Source organism: Varanus komodoensis, unplaced genomic scaffold (genome assembly GCF_004798865.1).
Source record: "Varanus komodoensis strain SLA01 unplaced genomic scaffold, ASM479886v1 scaffold29_1, whole genome shotgun sequence".
Lineage (NCBI taxonomy): Eukaryota > Metazoa > Chordata > Lepidosauria > Squamata > Varanidae > Varanus > Varanus komodoensis.
Genome location: NW_025335759.1, coordinates 4,640,905 through 4,666,279, shown reverse-complemented (window position 1 = coordinate 4,666,279; position 25,375 = coordinate 4,640,905). Strand labels below are relative to the sequence as shown.

Below are 25,375 nucleotides of genomic sequence, written 5' to 3'. Positions count from 1 at the left end.
AGCTTCTGTTCTAAGAGTGCAACAATATCTCAGTTTAAAAAGAGCTTTAACAACATTTGATACAACTTAAAAGACTCAAAAAACCAGTATGGTCTCTTACTGTGCTCAGGGCCTTGAAAAGAGTTTTGGGAGCAGCTTGAGCTTTACAGTTCTTCAGATAAGAAGTCCAATTAAACTCTCCTTCCTTGTAACCTAGAGAGAGAGAGGGAGAGAAAGAGACTGGTAGATAAAAACACTGTTTTATACAGTGGCTGCTACATTCAGTTTGGTTTTTCAGAAACAGAAACTATGTGGGAAGAATTTGCACCTTACATGAGAGCTGCCCTTATGGAATAGGCAGGGGACTGGAAGCATCCACTTCCATTTTTTAATTAACTACAATTTATCCCTCAAGAACAAGCTTATGATCACTTGAAACTACATTTTGAAGCATCAGAATCAAACAAACCACTGATCGAAAACTGGCAAACTTCAGTCCAAACTAAGCAGAGTTCCCAGTTTGTATATGATGAGAAATAACAGTTAATTCAAACTGGGAAGTGAATGCTTCCAATCCTTTCCTTATGGCGGCATCATGAATAACAAACAGCAGGACAGAAGCACATGAACCTGGAGGTTCTCAAAGCTCATTTGCACAGCACAGCATTAGACCAGGGTTTCGATCAACACAAGGCTTATAAAGTTAATAATCTAAGGTATAAATACATGTATGTACCTTTAGGAGGAAGCAATTTGTGACCTGTTTTTTCACACCAGCCAACAGGATGGATATCTGGTGAATCAGCATTAACCCAAAAATCGTAGCACTCAGAATAACCATCAAAATGTAATCGCATTCTGTACCCTTGTACCTGAAAGCAGGAGGAAATTTAGTGTTACTGATTTTGAAAAATTAATACTGCATGTATTTATCTATTTGATTTATACTGTGCCTTTTTGCTTTTCTTTTTTTTAATAACTCGGAGTGATTTACACCATTCTCCTCTTTCTGCTCTCAGTCTTATCCCTGCTGAGAAGTACTTGGGCTGAGAGCCTATGGCTGGCCCAAAGCCATCCCACCTACCTGAACCACCCTTTCAGGTGGCCAATACATTTTTTCAAGCCTTGAAGTCATTTGACTTGTTTATTAAAATTGGCAAAATGCTGATCTCTCTTTAACAAGCATTCTCTACATTCAAGATATTTTAACTAAATGGAAATAATTTTAGGCATTATTTTGACTCACCAATCTAGAATATGCCTTATGTCTCTCTCTTCCAGCTTACTGATCCCTACCCACCCAACCACCTGCCACTCCAGGTAACATGTAATACTGTTGGTTCCATTACAAAGGCAGGCACATACCTCAGCAACAGAAAGGACACAAAATAATGATGGATGTTCAGGATCTAGACCTTCTAGCTTCATTCCAACTTTGAAACCATTTTTGTTTTGCGGAAAGGACTGAGACTGCAGCAGAAAGAATGGAGGACAAGCATTAATTTACACTCACACAAGTAATCCCTTGCTGCAATGCCTGTGGACAAAACAATTTACAAATGAACCTTCATTGTCTAGTGCATTCCTTAACTGAAAGGTAGTGCTTAATGGAAAAGATGGGCCAATATATTTATATCAGGATTAAATATACCAGTATATTTGATTGAAGAAGGCAGTATTTTGGCACAGACAACACAGTTTGACTTAGTGCAATGTCTGAACTGACACACTATGATATTTATTAGCTGTAGTCTAGAGTGATGTCTGAACTGGCAAATCACCATAATGGGCACTGTTCCACCACCAAGGCTACTTCATAATAGAGAAAAGAATGAATGTAAGAAGCTAAGTACTGAGAAGATGGAGAAATGTAATCCAACAAATAGTTGCAAACCATGAGTGCACTGTTGCAAATTTGAAATTGAAACCATGGATTTCGGTCCTGAACAACCATGCTTTTTGCACTGAGCTGCCTGTTTTTTCTAAGTATCACACTAACAAGGAGGTATGAAACTGTACTTAAGAGTCCCTTAATAACACCCAACTCTGAGGCCCTAGCTCAGGCAAGGAAACTCCAGTGAAATAACATTTTTTTACACCAATGCTTACTTCCTCTAAGAAAGTGATTTTAACAGACAGAACTGAGAAAAGTTCGGAGCTGTCATTAAAAATGGATGTGATGAACATCTTCCCAGTGCTCCACGATGCTCTGTTCCCTCCAAATATCAGCAGAATTAAGTTCAGCATCTGATGCAGTGGGTGCAGGAGTCCCGTTCTCTACGATTTGGCTTCCTGCACACAGGGAAATTTATTGCTACTTGTGCCCTCACTTGCAATGATTACTTTTAAGGAAGATAATTCTGAAAATGCCAAAAAGTCATTTGAAAGGGTAAAACTAGTTTTACACAGTCACTGTCTAAGATCTGATACTAGCTCTGAGCAATTTCATACACTTAGATACAAATTAAAACAGGAGTCTGGGACAAAATTAAATACAAGAATTAAACTGTGTCTGATGGCTAACAAGGAATGTTTACAATTAAACTCTCTTTTGTCCATACCCAGTCCAGCATTTGCCTTGTAGCATTTGCTCTCTCCTTCTCTCGTCCAACAGCTTTTCACAGTGAGAAAGCATGGTGCCAGTTGATACTCTCCTTTCTCCAAGATGTTCAGATTACAAAAACAGCAGTATTGATCCTCTCTACAAACCAGCATTACAAGCCAGGATAAAATAGTAGCTTGCACTTCTAGTTTGTAGGGAATGCTTAAACCAGTTTCTTAGTTTGGATGGCACACAGCAGAGGCCTCCAATGATGCAAGAACCGGCTCAGGTACCAGTGAAACCATTTTTGCTCCTTTCAATTGCATGGGGACAGGGAGAGAGTGAAAGCAGAGCTTGCGTGGGGGGTGGGTGGGGGAGAACAGCTGGGGGTGGGAAAGTAAGTGGTGCTAGAAGGAAAAGGAGAAAGAGATGGAAAGAAATTGGGGACAGAAGAAAGAGAAACCAGAGGGAAAATGGAGGAAGGAACGGAAGTCAGAGAGGAAAGAAAAAGAAGAGAAAGGGATAAGAGAACAAGAGAAAAGAGGAGACAGAAGGGAAGGTGGGGGAAGAAAGTTCTTTTCCTTCCTTGCATCAAATAACACATGATGTGGACAACCATGTGGATTGTATTACACACACATACACATAAAGTATATTTAGTTTGCAGTAGTACAGACACTTTGTGAAATTTCTTGTATCTTATCTACTCCACTTTGGTGCTTCCCTTGAAAGGGATGAGAGCTGCAGATGAAGGAATTGCTCAGAAAAGGAACATGGAAAGGGTGGGGGGAGCAATAATTCCCACCTGTCAATGAATCCTTTTGCAGTTATTTCTTGAACGGACATGTCTGTTTCCACTCCCGTTTCAATGCTTCCCTGCACTGTGACAGCCACAGTTGAATGGGATGGAGGAATCAGTGTAAGTGGGTGTAGTTACAGCTGCTGCGGGTGTCCCCACTGCTCTTTCTGACTGAGTATGGCTGAATGGGACTTAGGAAAGCATCAGAAGGAAGGAAGAAATTGACAAATGTTCATTCAAGGCATAATAGCAAGAGGAAGTAGCTGACAAATGGGAGTTGCTGGTTCCCCTACCCCAGTGAAGCTCCTTTTCAGAATAATTATTGCAGATTTGTGCAAATTCTGGCGAACAATTTTTTTAAAATACCTTAGACTAGTGGGGGGAAAACACCTTGTTGAAGGTGTAGGGGAAAGAATGGGACGAACTAATTGGGGTACCCATACCCAAAGTAACTACACCCACCCCAATCACACCATACCATTGAACTGCTGCTTTAGGAACTTGGGAAAGCATCAAAAGGGGGAAGGGAAAGGACAAGTATCAGCGTAAGGTGTAACAGTGACAGGATGACACTGATAAGCAGGAGTTCTTGCCCTCCACTTTGGTGTTACCTTTTGGGACAATTAATTTAATTCATTTTTTCATTTTTGATGTTTCTGAATTGTGCAAAAGGGATTGTTTTTTCTTGTAGAATTATTTTTTCCTGCTGCTTTACAAGCGTTCACAGATTAGCTTGCAACTTGCAGTCCTGTCTTATCGATGTCCTTGTATATTACAGCTCTGGAACAAGGGGAGGGGAATAGAGGTTGGGCCCATTCTCCTTAGCATTTCGATTAACCCATTCTTTGTCACTCTGTTGCAACAGCATAAAATTAAAAATGCTAATTCTGGTTCTTCCCCTAAGCAGAGATCTTGCACGACTAGGATCTCTAGGCTTCTGCTGTACCTACCACACAAACCATGACATAGCAGGGCTTGGCTCGTGTCCCCCGGCTGCCCTGCCACTCCCAAGATTCTGTGCCAGGAAATATTATTATTATTATTATTATTATTATTATTATTATAGCATTTCTATGCCGCCCCTTGCCGAAACCTCGGGGCGGCTTACAACATGATAAAATACATTGAAATACAATAGAACATAATAAATTACCATTAAATATAACAATACAAAAAATACATTGATTTACAAATACAAAATTAAAATTATCAGTATAAAATAAAAATATAGGAGGAGAAAGAGAAGGAAGAAGAAGTTGCCCTGGCCAGATCATATGTTTTAACAATTGAAATGATGTTTAAATAAAAAGGTCTTTACCTGGCGCCGAAAAACCAGTAACGACGGTGCCAGGCGGACCTCTTTGGGGAGTGAATTCCATAGGTTGGGCGCCACCGCAGAGAAAGCCCTCCTCCGGGTACTTACTCTCCTAATTTCTTTCATGGAGGGTTCCCGGAGAAGGGACTCTCCCGCAGATCTCAAAGGGTGGTCGGGCATATACGGACGTAAGCGCTCGTTCAGGTAGCCAGGACCCAAGCCGTTTAGGGCTTTGTAGGTCATAATCAACACCTTGAATTGGGCCCGGGCTTCAATGGGAAGCCAGTGGAGCTGACGGAGGACTGGAGTCATGTGAGCATAACGCCCCGTCCCCGTCAGCAACCTGGCAGCTCTATTTTGCACTAATTGAAGTGTTCGGACTGTCTTCAGGGGAAGCCCCACGTAAAGCGCGTTACAGAAGTCTAGGCGGGAAGTCACCAGCGCGTGTGTCACTGTCGCCAGGCAGTCGTACTCCAGGTGGGGCGCAGCTGATTAATCAGCCGAAGCTGAAGGAAGGCGTTCCTCGCCACCGCTGTCACCTGAGCTTCCAAAGAAAGCTCCGGGTCGAGGAGTACTCCTAAGCTGCGGACCTTATCCCTAAGAGGGAGTGTTGCACCATTCAGGACCAGGTCAAATCCACCCTCTCCGAAACCCGATCCGCCAACCAACAGGACCTCTGTCTTGTCTGGGTTGAGTTTCAGTTCATTGGCCCTCAACCATTCCCTTACCTCGGTCAAGCACCGGTTCAGCACAGCCACTGCCTCATCTGGGTTAGTGGAGAATGAGAGGTAAAGCTGGGTATCATCAGCGTATTGATGATTCCGCAGCCCACACCTCCTGATGACCTCTCCCAGCGGTTTCATATAGATGTTAAATAGCAGAGGGGATAGAATGGAGCCCTGTGGTACACCATGGCATAGCTGCCATGACGTAGAGACATGGTCCCCCAGCACTACCTTCTGGAATCGACCGTCGAGATAGGAGCGGAACCACTGCAGAGCAGTGCCTCCAACCCCCAATCCCGCAAGTCTGTCCAGAAGGATACCATGGTCGATGGTATCGAAAGCCGCCGAGAGGTCCAGAAGAATCAACAGGGATGTACTCCCTCTGTCCTTCTCCCTGCACAGGTCGTCGTACAGGGCAACCAAGGCAGATTCAGTACTGTACCCGGGTCTGAAGCCGGACTGAAAAGGATCCAGATAATCAGTTTCCTCCAAGAGTGCTTGGAGTTGTCCCGCCACCACTCGCTCCAGCACCTTGCCCAGAAACGGGATGTTGGCCACAGGTCTATAGTTAGTGGCCATCTCTGGATCCAGTGACGCTTTCTTCAGGACCGGTCGTATTACCGCCTCCTTTAAAGGGGCAGGCACTCGACCCTCCCTCAGAGAAGCGTTAACCACTTCCAAAATCCAGGTCCCAATCCCGTGCTTGGAGTTATTTATTAACCAAGACGGGCAAGGATCCAATAGGCAAGTGGTGGGACGTACTCTTCCAAGCACCTTGTCCACATCATTGGGCCGCAATAATTGAAATTCCTCCAGTAATTTTGGACCAGACGGTGGCATTGGCGACTCCTCAGAGACCTCTGATTCATTAGTGGAGTCCAGCTCGTGACGAATCTGAGCGATTTTCTCCCTGAAATGCCTGGCAAAGTCGTCACAGCGGGCCTTTGAGGGAGGCATCGGATCTTCCTTAGGACCCGGGCGAACCAGGCCTTGCACCACTCGAAAAAGCTCCGCTGGACGGCATTGTGAGGAGGCAATGGAAGCAGAAAAAAACTTTTTTCGCCGCCTTCACCGCCACAGCATAGGCCCGATAGTGGGCTCTCAAGTGTGTTCGGTCAGATTCATCCCGTGATTTCCTCCACCTACGCTCTAGCCGTCTCCCAACTCGCTTCATCGCCCGTAATTCAGGTGTATACCAAGGGGAAGAGCGGACTCTGCCCGGTGGGAGAGGACGCTTAGGAGCGATCGCGTCCACAGCCCTGGTCATCTCTCCGTTCCACAGTTCGACCAGAGCCTCGACAGGAGCACCAGTCTTGTCAGCCGGAAACTCCCCCAGGGCCCCCAGGAATCCATCCGGATCCATCCGGCTCCGGGGGCGGGCCCATACAATCGGGTCCGCACTCTTATAGAGGGAGAGGCCGCTCTCGAGCACAAACCTCACCAGGAGGTGATCTGACCATGACAATATGGCACAAAGGAGTTACGTTTTCACATTACCAAAACAAAGAGAACAGTCAAGAGGGTGCCAACCTCTTTAAAGAGTTTGAGTGGGGCTGCTGGCATCTGCTCTTCTTCTAAGTATGAGATCCAATTCCACACATGTTTCTTTCCAGGAACAGCTGAGGAATCAAAGACAGGAGAACACAGGGATGAGCAGAGTCCCATGGACACGATGTTCTACGTGCCACATTTAACTAGAAATCAAAACACTAACACTCCCTTTCCTTGCAGCTGGATAGCAGTTTTCAAGAACAACTGCAACTATAATGTCACGATCCTGTTCCTAGAGTACATATTAAGAGAACAGCCTGCAGTGCCCTTGGCTACATTTCCTGGCGAAGGCGTCCTGCCCAGTTCTTCCTTGTCTGCTTAGCAAAAGCCTGGCACTATGGGGGCGTGAGTGTATCCTGCGGTCGTCTCCCAAGCAGAAGAGACAAAGCGGGTGTCCATCGGTGCCCACCATGCACTGCTGTAACACGGCTGTGAATGCTGTCAGGGAAAACTAGAAAGGGGAGGGAGGGAGGGGTGTGGGAGGAGGAGGCTGAGGAGAAGTCTTTCGAGGCAGCATGGGCTTTGTATGGCGGCTTTATTTATTTATTTATTTATTTATTAAAACATTTTTAATAAATAAAATTGCTGGAGCTTGCTGGAGCTACTGGAAGAGACTTGGCCAGAGCTGTCCCACCCGCTGCTCTTCCTGCCCAGCAGTTTGTGCATTATTTTGGCTTTTTCCTGGGCTGGTACTTGTAGACAAGCCGCTTGCTGGCACTGCTAGAAGGTCTTGGGGAGAGTTCGTCAACGCTGCCATTTCTGAGGGCAAGTTTGGAAGAGTTGGGTTGTCCTCATGGGCAGTTTTATTTTATTTATTTATTTATTAAAACATTTCTATGCCGCCCCTTGCCGAAGCCTCGGGGCGGCTTACAACACAATAAAATACAATAAGATACAAAAATAACAATATAAAATTAAAATTAACAATATAAAAAAAATAAAAGAAATATAAAAGAAGTCGCCCTGGCCAGTTGTAGTCCACCATGTGAAGAGAGAGGCCTGCGCTGGCTGGGGTAGCCACTGCCACCTTCCGCTTCCTCTGCTGTTTTCACACCAGCCCCCATTTGTGAATTGTCTGTCTGTCTGCTGCTACTGGCACCCAGTTTTCTCTGTCTGGGCCTGGCTTTTCTCGGGCTGCCCTCCTCATGGGTGCCGCCATTTTGAGAGACGAGAAAGTTGAAAACACCAGCAAGTAGATTCTTTTGATTTTATTCTTAAGGCCACGGGATGCAAGTCTCCTGCATCAGCTCAGAAGTAAGTTCAGTGAGTATGTTCAGTAATTCAAAAGAGAGTTCAGTGGGGTGTGTGCCTATGCAAGTGAGCAGAGGATCACAAACTTAGCTTGCTGTACAAAAGAGGACAACAGAGGTGCTGGAAGAAATGCTCTAAGAGCTTTGAAGTATTCTAATAATCAATACATAAAACAGGGATCAAGTTGGTAGGATGTTATTTGTATCTATTAATTCTACTAGCCTGGATATATTATGGGCTTCATTGTCCCAAAATTCTGAGTTGCATAATCATCCATTTTATAGCAGCTTTTCAGCTTTAAGTCGTGAAAGATCAGGTCCTCAGCTTACCTTGCTTAACTGGTTTAGCACTCCTACGGTTTTTCAAATTCAATTTATTCTTTTCCTGGAGACAGATATATTTTAAGAATTAAATGAAAATACGTGGACATCTTCACAGATATGAACGGTATTCTCATACTTTTGTAAAAATAACTTTTCTCTTCTAAACTGTGAACCACCTCGGCAGAAAGCCACAGAACTGCATAGTTGCCCAGCTGCAAAGCTGGAAAATAGTACCGGCCTGATAGCTAGAGATTGGAGCACCAATCCTGCCCACTTGCAGCTGGCACAGGAAGTACAGTGCAGGCTGTTTCTCTGAGGCTGCTACTTTGGAGACAGGCTTTTGCGGGTGAGGAAGGGGAAGAGACTAGCACTGCCAGAATACAGTATATCCTGGTGGTGCCTCAGCCACTTTCTCTCGTACTCTGAGGTGCAGTGTTTTGCAGAGCAGGGGGAGTGCAGAGGTGACTTTTGCCTCACTCTTTCCGCTCTACATAGGATACCCATTCTCCTATGAAATTGGAGGGTTGCATCTATATTGAATCGTGCCCTTAGGATGCATAACCCTATCATTCAGTGAATATCCCCCAAAATTGCCTTTTTAAGGTTTCCAGCATCACAGCATTTTCTGAATGCAAAATTTCAGAAACTGGATCTCCAATTCAAAAAGGTTGACAAAATGCACCTGGTTACTGTTTCACTTCCTGGCTACAATTTCAACTTAACAATGTATATTCTGTTACCTCGTCATCTTCTGCATTTTCTTCCTCATCCTCAGAATCCAAAAGCAACTTTCTCTTCTTCCGAAGCCGCTTGGAGGGTCTATCAGTTTCAAAGACCTGGCTGCCACTTGTCCGTTTCCCATAGTCGCTTGGATTAGCCTTAGAGGCTCTATCAAGAGACGTAACTCAAAATAAATGCAAAGCATCCACATGTGCTGACATTCCAGCCACTTAGCAACTGAGAAATGTGTCAGATTTGATGGTTTGAAAAGCTGGCATAATGGTTTGGAAAGTCTTTGGCTAGGATGCCTTAATGCTCATTTTTTCCCAAATGGACCCAGCCGCTCATACCGACACTGTTCTGAAGCCCTGCTCCAAAGTCTCCTCACCTATCGGATGCACAGTGCAGGGCTTCAGAAGACAGTAGCTGGATTCATGCTGTCAGGGAATGAAAAATGTCACAGGGACTTTTTCAGCCTTCTGTGCCTGACACAGAAATAAGGTGGAACGCAAAGGGCAGGCATGGAGTAGAGAAAAGAAACCTCCACGGCCTCTTTTCCTTCCCCGATTGTGTGAACCTCTCCAGGGCTACCTTGGTAGTAGTACCTATTTAGTGGAACGTCTTTCTAAGGGAGACTTGCCTCCCTTTCCCATTAACCAAGTTTACACAGTCATTTCAGACTATTATTTCAAGGGGTGCTTGGCATAATGGGCACTTAGTTCTTGTGGTCCTCTTACTGCTGCGGATTTTGAGAGTTTGAGAGTTAAACAACCCTCAGATAACCTACAGCAGACCGTGGCTATTCTGAGGGCTGTTTAGCCCTCAAATAGCGTTTGCTGCCCAAGTTCAGATTATGTGACAAACCGTGGCCACTCTCGGTGGTTAAATATTAAAAATGGCCACCTGCACATACTGGGTCTGCCACTTGCTGAAGAGGGGCACTTTAGTAAGCCCTGGTGGGTCACACTGATTGTGCAGAGCAGATCGCTTGGTAAGTTCGCACAACGCAAGAACCTATACTCATGGTTTAGTCTGGGTTGAGTGTGGTTTCTCATCGAATAGTGGACTGCTGTGCTGTGTGAACAAAGCAGCGCTGTAAAATATTGTTTGGTTAATGGCAAACAACCCATTGTTATCGGGTTGTTAAGTTTGGGTTGTTTATGGCTATGAAACCGTGGTGTGTTAGGTCGGCAGGATTCACACAACACAACACCTGACATTTTAAGGGCGACCCACATTTCAATGATAAACCACGCTGCCTTGAGTTCTTTAAGTTGCTATTTTCCCTATCGATTTTATGGGGTATTTCAATGTTCCAGCATTCATCGTAACTCAAAATGCAAACTGGAGTATGAAAGGTATAGTGAGAAACATTTGTGTCGACAATATACAGATTATGTGATGTCAGAAATTAATGAAACGTTTAAAAATAGATATTTAAAACCATTCATTCAAAAATCCCCAAACATTTGAATAGTCTGATATTCAGACCATCTAGAGTATTCTATACAGTCCTCTCTAATGAGTCATTTATTTACCTTTCTGTTACAAGCCTGAGAGCATGACTGGTATTATTGATAATTTTGACACAGCATCAAGTAAGTTTCAATTATTTTCATAACCATCAATGTACCATTAGCAGTCTCGGGCTTTTGTTACTGCAGTCCTTCTACAAAGGACATGCCACTGAATAATTTCTTTGGCCTATTTCTTATCCTGTTTCCAGTACTGCAATATCTTTTTCGAATCATAAAGATCAGATCTGAGGACCATCTTTCAGTAAAAAAATCTCTCAGAAATAAATTTGTAAAGAGGTTAGAGAGGCTGAGGTTCTGAACCTGAAACCTCTCATCTCTTTAAATGTAGCCTTTGGAGCGCAGGCTGCAGCACCGGTACTGATCCTTGCCCTTTTAATACACCGAGACAAAACAGAGGTGAATCCATATTCTATTTGTGCTCTGGGAGCCTATTTGAAAGATGCTAATATGGTATATGAAATATAGATCAAACAAGTCACCACCTCTCTTTACAGTCCTGGTGAGAATTCTCAAAGCTGTCCATCTGCCCAGGGTGCCTGCTATTTTCACTGGTTTGGAGCTCAGATTTGGGAATGCTGCCTCTGACCTCTGGGGAAAAAAAAAGATTGGCAGTGAGTAATTAAAAATAAAATTACTTGAGACTTCAGATACTTTTATGCAAGAAGCTCTCTCGATTTTTTTAGTTACCCATTAAGAGAATTTTCATGACATCCTGCAAGCAAATTAATCACCATGAACCCAGTATTTGAATAGAGTTATGTCTCTCAGGCCCAAGTCCAAACAACAAACTTCTGCAGCTTCTGTGATATTTTAATTATGAAGGAACTTCTGAGACAAGATGAATAGTATTTGAAATTTTGTTGAAACTATAATGTCCCTAGGTACCTATTCTACAAAATGGCTTCACCTATATTGACAAATTCCAGAGGGAGAAGTTGTGCTAGTTAGTTGCAGCAAAACAGCAAAGGAATCTTGTAGCACCTTAAGGACTAATAAATGTATCGTGGCATAAAAGGATGTTTTTGGTATCTCATTAAACACATCCCTTAAGGATACATTCAAGAAAGGAAAGAGTGATTTAAAACATCTGATGATTTACTTAAAGAATATATCACCTGTCTGAGAAAAATATTTCACACTTTTGTAAGATTTGCATATAAACGGAGAAAAAAATTCACTGCCCCAAATCTCCTTAATTGTCAAAATATCCACAGGAATTAGGATGTCTTTTAAACATATAAGGCATTTATATACACTATGCTGTTGCTTGTTATTACTTAGGCAATATTAGCTATCTTTTATCTACCTGTAAATAATGTTGAATTAATGTAATAACCCAAGTGATACTCAATAAAGATGATGAACACAGATTTAAATAGGAGAAATATGCTATATTCTAATCATATACATGGATTACAGTGTTTTATAACATGGTAACACATTCCTTAAATTTTAATGAACTAGTAGAAACAAGGGGTAAAAGCCAAACTAAGTCTTATTTAACATAGACCCACTTAAATACATGGGACTTAGGTTAGTTTATGACTCTCATTTCAATGGGTCTACTCTAAATAGAACTTGCATTGGATTTTAACAAATGTAAATATATGCAAACAAACGTCTATGACTTTATGCATAAATTATGCCTGAACAGGACTAATCTTTATCCGCAATCTGGATGATTTCACTGCTGTGGTCTCAAGAATTTGTCCTTGCAAGTCTTTTGGAATTCCAGAGAGCAGCCCTCCTGGACCAACTAGGATTCAGGGATCTGCGAAGAGCTGCCCCTAGCAATCCGAGCGGTTATACAGCCATCCTCCCGCTGCCTCTGCTTGCCAACCTTATGAAGCTTCCTCTCATCAATGGGATCACAAGCCATGGAGTTCCTGGAGCAATACGAGAATAGGGATCATGTCTTGGTCCTATACCCTCTGCCCTCTATCACCTTGATCTATGACCCGATACTGGCACTATCTGCTGCCAGGAGTGCTGCTGCCGTCCCTCTCCTTGCCTGTGCCTTTGCCCCAATTGCTAGGGGCAAGTGGGGATGCTTACAGATTGCACTGGGAAGTGATGAAGGCAGATACTGCTAGCTGGGCAAGGCGCACTTTAATTCACTTCCCTTGGGGGCAGGCCCAGCTCTCCTTGGCATGCTAGGAGGGAGGGAGGGAGACGTGTTTAAAGCTGCCTTCCTAGTGTGCATACCTGTGGGGCAACAGGCACAGAAGCCAACTGGGGCCACTGCTGTAGTGGCAACGGGCCAGTCATGACCAGAATGCCTCCTGGAGTGGACTGTGCAGCAGCAACAGAAGGCCTGTAGCCCAGTTGCTTTCCCTGGACTTTCAGTGGTGTCAGGTGAAAATCCTGGGGTGGGAAGGTGGTGTTTGGCAGTTCTACTGCATGGTCGGCTTGTGTGAGAGACAGGCTAACCTCCTCCTCCTCCAGCATCTTCTCACTTCATCTTTTAAAGATGTTCTTCGCATGCAGCATGAGAGCTTCAAAGAACTGTCTCCTACTACAAGCCAGGAAATTAAACAGAAATCTTGGAGAAAGTCCAAGACCAGTTGGCCTTGTGTGCTGGAGGAGAGAACCTATGTTTAGGGAAATGGTTTTAAAACAGTGTGCTTATAGCTTTGGTTGAATCTATTTCATTTGTTTTGTATAGTCAGGTGCCATTCAATCTGTCATTCCCTCAGTGACAGAATCAGATTGTTTAAACCAGAATGTCATTCTACTTATGTTAATTCACATGTCATTTGCACTTGCAGAAATGCACTAATCTGCATTAATGGAAATGAGCACCAATGTGCCTTAAGTATTTGGATTAGCACATTTATGCAAAAGCAAATTAGTATAATTCCTTCCCCCAAAAGAGAAACACTGGTCTGCAAGTCCACAATATCTACATGATTCAGGAAAAGTTGGTCTGCTGCATGTGAAAGTCAGATTCATAGAAATCTGAACTCATTTTCAATTTGCTGCAGATTCCTCTGTCATCCCCATGTCTAGATATATTTAGATATATTGAGAGGCTGTAGCAATGTATTACAAGTGTAAGACCACTAAGAAGTAGACCAGGGGTCTCAAACTCGCGGCCCGCGGGCCAATTGCCAGGGCGGGTGGGGCACGGGGAGGGGCCCTGCAGCCTTCAAAGCGCCAGAGGCGCCCGGGCCAGCCTCCGGATGAGAGGCCCACCACCACCACGGTGGTGGAATACTTGATGCGGCCCAGCCTCACCCAGACTCTACTTCCAGCGGCCCCCAGGTAAGTTGAGTTTGAGCCCCCTGAAGTAGACCAAGATTTGACCAACTAATCGCCCCCTTTCCAATGACAGCATTAAGTTTACTAATAAAAATTGGCCCTGTTCGGACATTCAAGAAACCAGATGAATGCTCAAAGTAGCATAGGGCCATGCATGCTGGTCCCAACCCACTCAGTCTGGAACTTGCTTTGTGAAATCGACATGCTCCAAAAAGGAATTCTGCTTACATTCCCTTGATCCCAATTAAAACTCTCAGAATGAAAGCAGGGCCTGTGATCGCACTGAGAGATCTGCTCATGTCCTAGCCAGACAAACAGAACTTCCTTTCACACTTTGCTGGTTCAACACACCAAGGTCTGAACCAAGGAGGAGCGCACCCAAGAAAACTTAAGTGCTGATACATTCCTTCAAACATCTAATCAGGGTTGTTGATATTAACATACCACATAATATCCCAGATGGTGAGAAGAAATGGATAAAATCAAGACAATTGTGTGTAAACCACAATATTCCAAAGCTCAAGGTGGCCTGCCCATTCGATTTAGTTTCTTATATAAACCATGACCACAATGCTGAATGAGTAACTACTATCTAAAACAGATAATCAAGAAGCTATTTCATTGACTCACAAACCACTAAATGAATCCAACAAGTATACTGTACAAATCATACCTGAAAACACATCACTGTGTGGGTTTAATCAGTCTCATGATTGTGCATGTATTCTATCCTTCAGTTTAAGGCTCACCTTTGTAATCACAGGTAGTTTTGGTATTGGGAGCAGTAGACAAGTTAAGGACAGATGAATTGGTATTTACTGAGGCAGAGAAAGCTTTTGCAGCTTTTGCTTCAACTTCTGTAATGAGTTCCAGTGTTCCAAATTCACTTAAACGAAACTGTGAGGGGGAAAAAGTGAAGGAAGTAAACATACAACACAAAATATTGCAAATATGCTTTGGAAGGAAGAACGACAGTGTACAGGGCTCACCAAAAAGAGGTAGATTGAAGTCAAAATGCAATTAATGAAGAACATTGCAGTAAATACTGTACAGACAACTATAACTGCCCAGAGAGCCTCAGCCATCAGGCAGTATATAAATGAATTAAATAAAAGAATAATAAATTGCTTGGGCACTGACCCTTCAGCAGGAACACAGATGAAAAGGGTACTTCAACATTCATACAGAAACCACATGAAGCGGACCTATGAGACTTACACAAATGCCACAGGGAATTATTACGTGCACAGGATTAAATGGTTAAAACTGTAGATTTTATTTGAGAAAGTGTGAGCACTCTCTCATAGTGCCAAATAAAAATTCAAAAAGAGGAAAACACATATCTGGTGCCTCAGCAGGCCAAGCTGGCTCTCCCTTCCTGCCATGCTCTTACAGCACGGTCCTCCAAAAGAGCATATGCAGTCTAAAAAGAAAATGTCTCCACACACTTTATAAATGACCAGGGCATTCTTTAGCTTGTGAGAACAGCAAAGTACAAGGTGTTAGCAAATATTTCTGCTGCATCTTTCATTGTACGCTCCTCCTCAGACCCTTATAACTCTTAACTGGTATCTGCCACAATTAGTCAACAACTACATCCACCTCCTGACATGACACAATCCAGTCAGTGTTAAATCCTTAGAATTTTGAAGTGAGAGTTTTAGACTTGCGCCTAACTATCCAAATTAAATCAATGGGACTCAAAGCGAAGCATTTCGACAGGATATGTCTCACAGTATATACATTTACTACACGGCATTTGCATCCACAAGTACTGATAGATTCCCCAGTTATGGAGGGCAGTCAATACTTTAAAATATGTGAACGAAGGCTGGAAAAATCGTAAGAATGAAAACCCCCAGAAAGTGAGGGAAGATTTGTTTTGGGCTTATTTATTCTTGAGGACTTTATAAAAACTAAATAGTGTGCTAACATTTGTTTTGCAATAAAATTTATTCATCCTCATCTTAGGTCAACATACCAGTATTTGCATCTTTGGGAAAAATGTTACCCAGCCAACCTGTTGATTAATAATTGCGTATTAGCACAACTATGTTTTGCTTTTCTAAAGGAACAACAACAACAGAAGGCTATTCCTTGGAAACAGAAATAGGCAATTAACATGATGAAGGGGCTGGAACAACTCCCATAAGAAGACAAGTTGCATCTGGCGTTGTTTAACAGAGAAAAAAGGTGTGTAAAGAGAGATAACAGAGGTGTATAAATTATGCATGGTATGGAGAAAGTGGATACAGAAACACATTTTCCCTTTCTTACAGTGCTAGACCCCAGGGTCATCTCATGAAGCCTCCCGGTGGGGTATTCGGGACAGATACAAGAAAATAGTTCTTCACACAGCACATTGTTTAATTGCTCAATCCACTCCCACAAGGCATAGTGATGGCCTCTACTTTGGATGGCTTTAAAGGAGGATTAAACACGGTCATGAAGGAGAAGGCTATCAATGCCTACTAGTCCTGATGGTCATATGCCACATCTGCTGTTAGAGGCAGTATGCCTATGTATCCAGTTGCTGGAGAACTTGGGCGCGTGAATGTTATTCTGGTTACGGGTTTCCCATGGTCAGCTGGTTGGCTACCATGTGAGCAGAACTCTAACCTAGATGGACCGTTGCCCTGAATCAGCCTCATGCAGGTAGGTTAAGGAGTTAGCTTCAGTACAGTTATTGCGTGTCATTAAAAGCAAACTGATACTACACGCTAGGTAGGATTTTATAATAATGTTGAGATATTTTATTACAGTATTTTGAGGCATGTAAACTGTCTTTGAAACATTTAGGCCAATAGTGACATTATTTTCTGTGTTTTCAATAGCTGACTTGATATTACCTGTCATTCATGTCTGAAGAGAGAGATGTGTTAAGAATTTAAACCATCCTTGAAATAACATATGGTGCTATGTCACCTACTCCTGAATGCAAAAGTGGAAAGGGGAGAAGACATCAGAGATGAGGAAAATGCACACTGTATTACTTCATTAACAGCAAAGTTCTTAGGGTCATAGATCATATCAATAATGGATAGCACAAGCCATTTTTATAAAAGAAAGTAGTTAATGCATTTAAAAAATAACATTATGGAGAGCAGAATTAGCAAGCAGAATGCAGACCAGTGTCTAATGAAAATGTATGGATTTAAAAAGGGCATTCCAACCAAACTTCCTTGTGGAAAAAGATGCTGAATTAGATACAGAGGTTAACTCTTCCTGTATCACACAGGCAAAATCATTTTTCCAGCCAGCTTCTCTGACATACACAACCAGCCACAGAGTATTTGCTCTCCTTCCCATTGTCATCATGCACTCCTCTGCTGTTCCTGTTCGCCACTGGCATGCAGAACAAGTTCCAAGTTTGCTTAAAAATGCACAGATATGTAAGGAAACATGCTGCAGGGGGACCTGAGCGCCAATAAGTCCAAAGGACAAGATAGCAAAAACCTTTTGCTGTAGTTTCAGACTTCAGAGCAAAGTAAGGGTTCAGGACTACAGACAAAAGATTTTCTCTCGTCTACAAAATTATTGTATGTTTTTATTCTATATGCTAAGGCCTGTGGCTGACACGAATAAAGTTTTAGGGCTTAAGATTTCACAAAATTATTTCATTATTCTCCTGAATAAAGTGTACTTGTTTGTGCGACTGAAAACAGGCGAAACTAGTTGTTTTGAAGCATGAAAGCTCTTCTTAGCAAACATCTTGCCTCCAAATTCACTGTGCAGCAGGAAAGAACAAATAGCTAAATAAGCAGGCATCCAGAAATCCTAACAAAATGTTTTCATGACAGCATCTCATGCTTTTTGCTTTTTCTCACTAAACTGCAATTCATGTCAGAGGGCAACACATTTCACAGATCTTTTCTCTCCCCTGACAAAAGAACATTTGGAAACTCTTACTAACTTAGAGCCTTTCTTTACCCTATTCCTTATGTTTTTTTTCCTTACTTGTATGTTGCTACCCGGCAAGGTAGCAATGCCGTCTTTCCAGTCTAAGGCACCCATTACATCGAAGTCTGCAGTCTGGGCGATGGCTGGTTTTTTCTCCGAGAGATTCTGTTCCATCTTTCAGCTTACTCTTTGATTTTTTTTAATGTTAAGAAACAAAACTAGGCTTGAAAACAAAACAAAACAAAACAAAACAAAACAAAAGGCACAGAATCAACAGGCCAGTCGCTTAGAAGTCATGAACCACTTAAGAGTGGTGATTGTGCTTTTGGGGTTGGGGAGATGCATTCATGGAGAAAAATGTTAGCCTTCAGTGAAGCACATCTTCATTTTGATTAAAGAAACAAAATGACTGAGATTCAGCTTTTGTTAACCATCAGCATATTTAGGTTCTGGTCCTCACAGCAGAGGTCACCAGTTTTCATCTTTTTGTGGGAGCAGAAGTTTGTACATACAAAGTTTGTTTGTTTAGTAAGCTTCTATGCTGCCCCATTCGCTGAAGCCTCGGGGCGGCTCACAACAATAAATAAATACATATTAAACATATAAAAACAATATAATTGGAGACATCCTGGCCTAAGATATAAAATCAATAAATAAAGCTAACAATTAAAATGACGTTTAAATAAAAAGGTCTTGGCCTGACGCCGAAAAACAAATGATGGCGCCAGGTGGACCTCTCTGGGGAGCGCATTCCATAGGTGGGGCATATATTAGCGTATATTAGCTCTTGGAATTTTAAAGATATTGATTTAATATTTGAAATTCTTCTATGAGCAAAACAAGCACTTAAGCGAATTTACACAAATGTGAATTTTAAAGTTGAAGGAGCTAATTATGATGTGCGTAGAGGCAGCAGGAGGTCCAGCCATCTTTCTACTCACCTTTCTAATAGCTGTTTCATTGTACAGAAAAAAGGCCTCTGCAACTATACTGTGATGGGAATTCTTGCTGGATTATTGTAGTAATAACTATATTACTATATTCAGAAGCTTAACTGAGAGTGCAATCCTATGCATGTTTAGACAGAAAAATGCCTTACAACTCCCAGCAGTCGCTAGCTAGCCACAGTGATTGTGTAACTATATATAAAACTGATGGGAAAAAATCAATTTGCAAAGGAATTTTTTTGCAAATTATGTGAGGCAAGGTAATATTGACTGGGTCTGCACAACACAACAATCATGGATGACAATACATGGGTTGTTATGTCATGAGAACCTGGAATTCAACAAGTCTAACAACAGGGGTTGGACTTGATGGCGTTCTGGCCCCTTCCAACTCTACTGTTCTGTAAGTCATGTTGACAACCCATGGCTTATTCTAGGCACTGTAGTAAACAAAGAGTTGTCATGTTATCCAGATCCATGACACCAACCCTATTGTAGCTGGCAAGCCACTTGGCAAGAGTAGTAAAAACCCCTTGCCACTCATGCCGAGCCCCCATGGCCCCCCCTGGCGTCAGCCATCCCACTGACACCCGAGCAACACAAAGACGCCACGGACTCAGTGTCTCCTGCTATAAACACGAGCCCTTTTTCTCTTACCACCTCCGTTCTCATCTTTTCCCCTTCCCCCTCTTTTATCTTTTCTGTACCAAGTGGCACATTGGGGAGACCACCACTGGCCTGCCATCTATTTTTAAACATTAATTTGTACCTCAATTAATTTTTAATGTATATACAGCTGTCAAAGTAAAGCAGAGCCATGAATTCTCTTGCAGTTTCCTCCAGGACACCGCTTAGGAGTGGCTGCCCAGTGCACCCCTGAAAGTGAACACTTGTGTAAATGCAACTGCAAACATCCAAAAACAAAATTAATATTTGTGCACACTGGGATTGCAAAAGGGGGTGAACCAAGGAAAACCCCTTCAAAAAGCCAGCAGGGCACTCTGGTTGGGCTGTCAAAGGCTGCCAACTTGGAAATTGCAAAAAGTGTTCTCTGAAAAAAAAAAAAAAAAAAAAAGGAGGGTAAAGGCATCAAAATCTGTGGCAAGTGAAAAAAGACTCATAATCATGGTAAGGAGATGAGAAAAGATTGCTTTAGTTCCCAAGTCTGCAGAGTTACTGGCTGGAGAGCCAGGGGAAAGGAGGGAGGAACCCATGGCAATGCCAATCATCTGTTGGAGGCAAAATGAGTTGCTTCAGTGGACTCACAAAGTGGGCTGTCATTATGTATGAGGCTGCCCATTGACATTCCATTCCATGCCACCACCAGCCAGTGGGAACAGGCTGCCTTCAGGAAGGAAGACTGTCAACTAACTCTTGGGGTGGCTTCGTGAAGAACCTCATTCCACTTTTTTTTTAAGCACCTTTTGAGAGTGAAAAGTTCTTTGGTCTAAACAGCCACACACAATTCAAACTGCTTAGGGAATCTTTTTGTTAATCCCTTTGTACAGACCCAATTAGGCAGTCCCGCCAAGTAGCCACTGAATAGCCTCTAGTAACAGCAACGCCAACTATGTGGTTAGGCACGCTACTTTCCGTTTTTAATTTCAAAAGGCATCCCCAGTTGCCTCTGTAACTTCCAATGGGCAGAAAGACAAATACTGTGAAATCCTGCTATTGTAACCAGGACTTCTGTCAGTGCCTTAGTTTCATTTTACACTAACTTCAATGTAAGGTGTGAATTTGAGTAGGAGCTAAACTCCTAAAAAAGTAAAATAAACATAGAAGAGTTGAAACCTCTTTGAAAAGCTGCATGAACAATAGCTCAGCACCACCCTCAAATAAAATCTTACTCATTTGCTATTTACAAAGATTCCAGGAGCACTACTATTTTGATATAGGCTCTAAAGCTACTCTCCCTGCTGATCTTTCACGGCACTTTGCCTTTTATGCTTTTGCAATTGTCTCGTGTAAGAATATAAAACAGCATAATCTAACAGTACTTACGGAAGTTGTTTATATTTTATCCTGGATCAACAATCCAATCCATTTGCTTGTGCAATGTTAAGGTAGAATTTTTTTTAATTGAAATGTTAACATCTGAATTAAATTTGTTGAAACTTCAAATTACACTAATCTCTTTTTACAAGCAGGTGCATCATATAGTCATAGCATTCAGGGAGCTACAGAATTGGATGTAATTTCCATTGAGTGTACATGCAGTGGTAAACCGCGGAGTCTGCTTCTATGTAGCATGAGTACTGACCCAAATACCTTGAGTTAACAACTGCTTTTCTGCACTGTGGGTATAATATCTATATACATGCCACAGAATATGGCAATATTTATCATCCCCCACAGCTGTTGGGCTCTAGCTTCTGGTTCCAGAAGATCCCACTTGGAACTTCAGTACTATTGAGCTTATTTGGTTGGCTTCGTACTTTTATTTTACACCTTTGGCTATCTAAGCATCACCATTTGCTCAACTGTCAGCATATGTGTATTTATGTTCCACCTTCTTTAATCCTGTTCTCTCCCTTTGCAGGGCAGGGTGCAAAGATTCCTGCTCTGTTTGGTAAACAACAATGTACAAGCCCACAGCCCAAAAATCCAACGTTGTTTGTTCCTGGATAACAGCCATAACTCAGTGACAGAACACAGAATTCAAACTTAATTCTAGACATCTCCAGCCAAAAGGATCAGGTAGCTACTGGTGGAGAAACCCTCTCTAAGACCCTAGAGAGGCACTGCCTGTTAAGGCAGGCAATATTGGGCTAAGCAGACAAACAATGACTCTTGGTATAAACCATCTGCCTCTGTTTCCTTATATCCCATTCAGTGCAAACACTGCAGCTGCTTGCTCCTCTAACAAAAAGAAATTGATATTTTAAGGGCACGCAATGATAAACAATCTGTTATACCACTCCTTTAGTATTTTCATATGTGGAAATTCCTTCTCTCAGTTGTGACTACGCGTATGTTCTGTCCCTGCATGCTATCCGTCTCTAGTTGATCTTATGCTGGCTCTACCACTACATGCCTGACATTCTTCCTCCTTACAATTCCACATCTCCAAGTGCCTTCCAGACACTTCTGCTTGGATAAGTCCATCCTGAATATGTTCAATACTGAACAGGAAGTCCTTTTCCTGCCTGCTCTGCTCTTGCTGCACCTCAGTCCTCTATCCACAATTCTGCTACCAAAATAATGTACCTTTCTTATTTCTCATATCAGTGATATTCCTTCTTAAATTCCTAGACTTTCTTTTGTAGAGAATATTCAATTTGACTAACAATAAAAAATGAGAAATAAAATTTAAAAATGTGGAGACGATCCATAAAACAATTCTCTTCTACAATCCCACCAATCCTTGAGTGAAATATCTAGGAATGTAAGTCATAAGCCTTGGTGGACTCAAGCTATGCTTTTTTGGGATGCTGGGTTGCACGAAGCCACAGTGTCAATTTCCTCAAGCCCATCACTTTCTTGGCTCTTTGCCTTGTCTCACTCTCCCTCACTACAATTATTCACCTATTTTTCCTATCCCTTGTCTCTGCAACAAAGCAAACCACACCATTCTTCACTCTGCACTTCTTTATCTAGTTTCTTAGGTTTGCAGTCCTGCTACTTGCTTCACTATCCACATCAGCATAACCTTTGGATCGCCTTTTGGAAGTGACCTCATCTATCTACTCAGGCTTCCAGCTTTATCCTACCTCTAGGTTGGCTGTCTCAGCCCTGTATACTAAGTAAAACAGACCCAAACTTGCAAAACTCCAGATCTCTCTCTTCCTCTATCAGCTTTAATGGGTACATGACCCCTACCATTTGTAACACTAGTTCTACAAATAATAGAGAGATATTGCTTAAAGTTAGCTTAAAGTTTATTTTTACTATTTTAATTTATATATATATATATATGAGCTGCCTTTACCAATACAATGCAATACTGCTGCTGCTGTTAATAATAAACTTGAAATGATACAATTTGGGCACTGATTAAACTTAGGACTTCTTTTATAGATGAGATTTTGACAAAACATAGAAGATAATATAAACACATAAGCAGCCTTTATGGAACGAATGAAATATTAGAAATATAATTAAAATTGTTAAGTCCAAAAAATATACATTTCAATTTCAGGCAGTCCCCAAGTTACGAACATCTGAGTTACAAACAACCTGCATTTACGAATGAACTGCCATAAAGCCTATTAGTTTTTTTTTTTTTTAATTACTGCAGGAAAGTGTCATTACCATTGAGAGAGAGAAAGTGAAAGAAGAGAGAGGGAGGAAAAGCATCATCACAAGGAGGAAGTGAAAGGAGAATGAGGGAAGCCTCCAAAGAGTGCCTTCCTGCCCTTTCCTGCCCATCTGGACAGGGAAATCTTTCAAGCATTTCCTTGCTGCAAAGAAGAGCAGGTCGATCATACAAATGCACCCTCAGAAGGAAAATACTGAGTTCAAACTTCAGGTCTGACCATGAAAATGGGGTTACTTGGGACACCCCTACCCAATTTTCAGAATACTCTTTTCACAGCTTGAAGGAAAGATGAAGTCAAAAGTATGTCCTGCTTCATGTGTTGGCTGATATTCATCAGTACATCCCATCAGTACATAACAATAATTAGCTATGTTAATTATTATTATCAGAACAGAACAGAAGGAGAGTTGGAAGGGATCTTTAAGGCCACTGAATCTAACCCCCTGCCCCATTTCCACATGGGGTCACCCCATCTAACTGCAGACCTGCACTTTTCCAGCTTAGCAATGGTGATTTGACATACTAGTTCAATGTATAGCTATGCAAGCAACTATTTACACTATATTACATCCCTCCTTTTTTCTTTTGTTAGGAACCTGCAATAGCTTACATAGCTCTAGTTTAACCTCACAACAACCCTGTGAGGTAGGTTAGGCTTAACGTGAGTGACTGGCCCAAAGTCACCAAATGAACTTCATGGCCAAGTAAGGTCTAGAACCTCACAGGTTCCCAGCTGAACACTCAAACCAGCACATGATCCTGACTCTTCTCATTAGTCACCTTTATGCAATAGTAGAAAAGCTCACATCCTCGCTATGTTTTACTAATTAAGTTACCTTTCTTTTTCCCTGCCCTGCCCTGCCCTGCCCTTTCCTTCTGTCAAGGGCAATATATTGAAATAAAGCCTGCACCTTCTAGAAGAGAATATTTTGATAGAATGACTGTTCTTTAAAGACAACAGCCTGCTATTGGAAAGATAAAGGCATTTTTAATGGGATTTGCTCTATGTTCCCTTTTCTAATCTATAAAATGCTCCAAGTTTTCTGCATGAATTACACTCCACTGGGTTTCATAAAATCACCCTTAATCTTGCTCCCATTCTCTTACCTTTCCTCCATTCTCTTCCACAAAGCCAGGAGGGTTTTTTGTTTTTGTTTTTTAACCCCAAACAGAAGTAACAAGTATCTTAAGCCAGTTGCCCCCTCTATCCAAGATTAGCTTGCCTCAAACAAGGAATAAAATTTCCTTTGTAAAACCTGTGGAAGACTACCCTGCCTGTAAACAACATGCTTTCTTCTTTAATGCCTCAGTAGAGTTGCTTATCAAAGAGCAGAACGTGCTATCTGAAATTAATAACATGCCTTTTCAACAACCGCACAAACTCATTTTCTGTGCTATTCTGCTCCCCGCACCCTTTTCCTAATCACAACAGCTTCTACCTCCCCAAAATGAGAGAATCATTGGTAGAAAATTACACGCTAGTCAGGGAACAGCACACTTCTCCAAGAAAGGGCTGCTAGTGTAACTGAATGTCACATTTTGCTTCTAGAAAGCCAAGACATCCTTTTCATGGCTGAAAAACACAACATCTAAAAAATACTGGGTAGAAGTTTTACCTCCAGACACCCTACTGACTGAGTGGCAATTTTCAAAATTTTTTCAAGTGCGGTAGCCATACCCATACTGACTCTAGAAGCTGTATCATATCAAGACGTTTGTTCAAGAATTCTACCACCTCTGTTGGATTGTTAGTAGAAAAGCAAGGTAGAGCTGATTGCCATCTTCAACTGGCAATACTTGAAGTCTAGGCTTCCAAGTGACTTTCAACTAGTAGCTTTATACAGATAACAAACCTGGGAGAAAAAAAGGAACTCTGTGGCACCTCACAAGCCAGAGACAATGGGGAGGAAGAGAAATCACCCAGAACCACCTTCTGGTACTAACTATAAAGGAAGGACTGGAGCCAGTGTAATACCGTGACCATAATACCAAGCTAGACAGTCAGAACAGTAGAATGAGACTAATGACAAATGTTTCTGAGAGGTCCAGGAGAACTAAGCAACCCCACATCCAATCCTTGGCACAAGTCATCAAATAGGGTGACTAAAGCAGTTTCTAACATAAACCTTGGGTCAGAGCCCAAACTAGAATGGGTGTATGCAATGCATTTCCTCCAAAACTACCTGACGCTGAGAGACTACAATCCTCCCTTACCGAGAAGGAGGAATTTTATGATTACACAGCAGTTATCTACATTCAAAGG

General features: G+C 42.1%; 1 protein-coding gene across 5 annotated transcripts in view; it reads right to left on the bottom strand.

Annotated features, from left to right (window-relative positions):
• LOC123025795 (lethal(3)malignant brain tumor-like protein 3) overlaps positions 1 to 25,375 on the bottom strand; it is a 60,219-nt gene that overhangs the window by 23,540 nt on the left and 11,304 nt on the right. For 3 of the 5 annotated variants that reach the window (XM_044434813.1, XM_044434812.1, XM_044434811.1), the window contains exons 2-10: positions 17,962 to 18,127; positions 14,754 to 14,901; positions 11,226 to 11,331; positions 9,226 to 9,373; positions 8,492 to 8,546; positions 6,891 to 6,979; positions 1,345 to 1,449; positions 716 to 851; positions 101 to 192 (exon numbers count right to left, since the gene is read on the bottom strand). In XM_044434813.1, coding sequence (XP_044290748.1) covers positions 101 to 192; positions 716 to 851; positions 1,345 to 1,449; positions 6,891 to 6,979; positions 8,492 to 8,546; positions 9,226 to 9,373; positions 11,226 to 11,331; positions 14,754 to 14,901; positions 17,962 to 18,078 — 996 coding nt within the window. In that variant the 5' untranslated portion in view covers positions 18,079 to 18,127. The remainder of the gene's footprint in view (positions 1 to 100; positions 193 to 715; positions 852 to 1,344; positions 1,450 to 6,890; positions 6,980 to 8,491; positions 8,547 to 9,225; positions 9,374 to 11,225; positions 11,332 to 14,753; positions 14,902 to 17,961; positions 18,128 to 25,375) is intronic. The other 2 variants (XM_044434814.1, XM_044434815.1) reach the window with 1 other exon arrangement.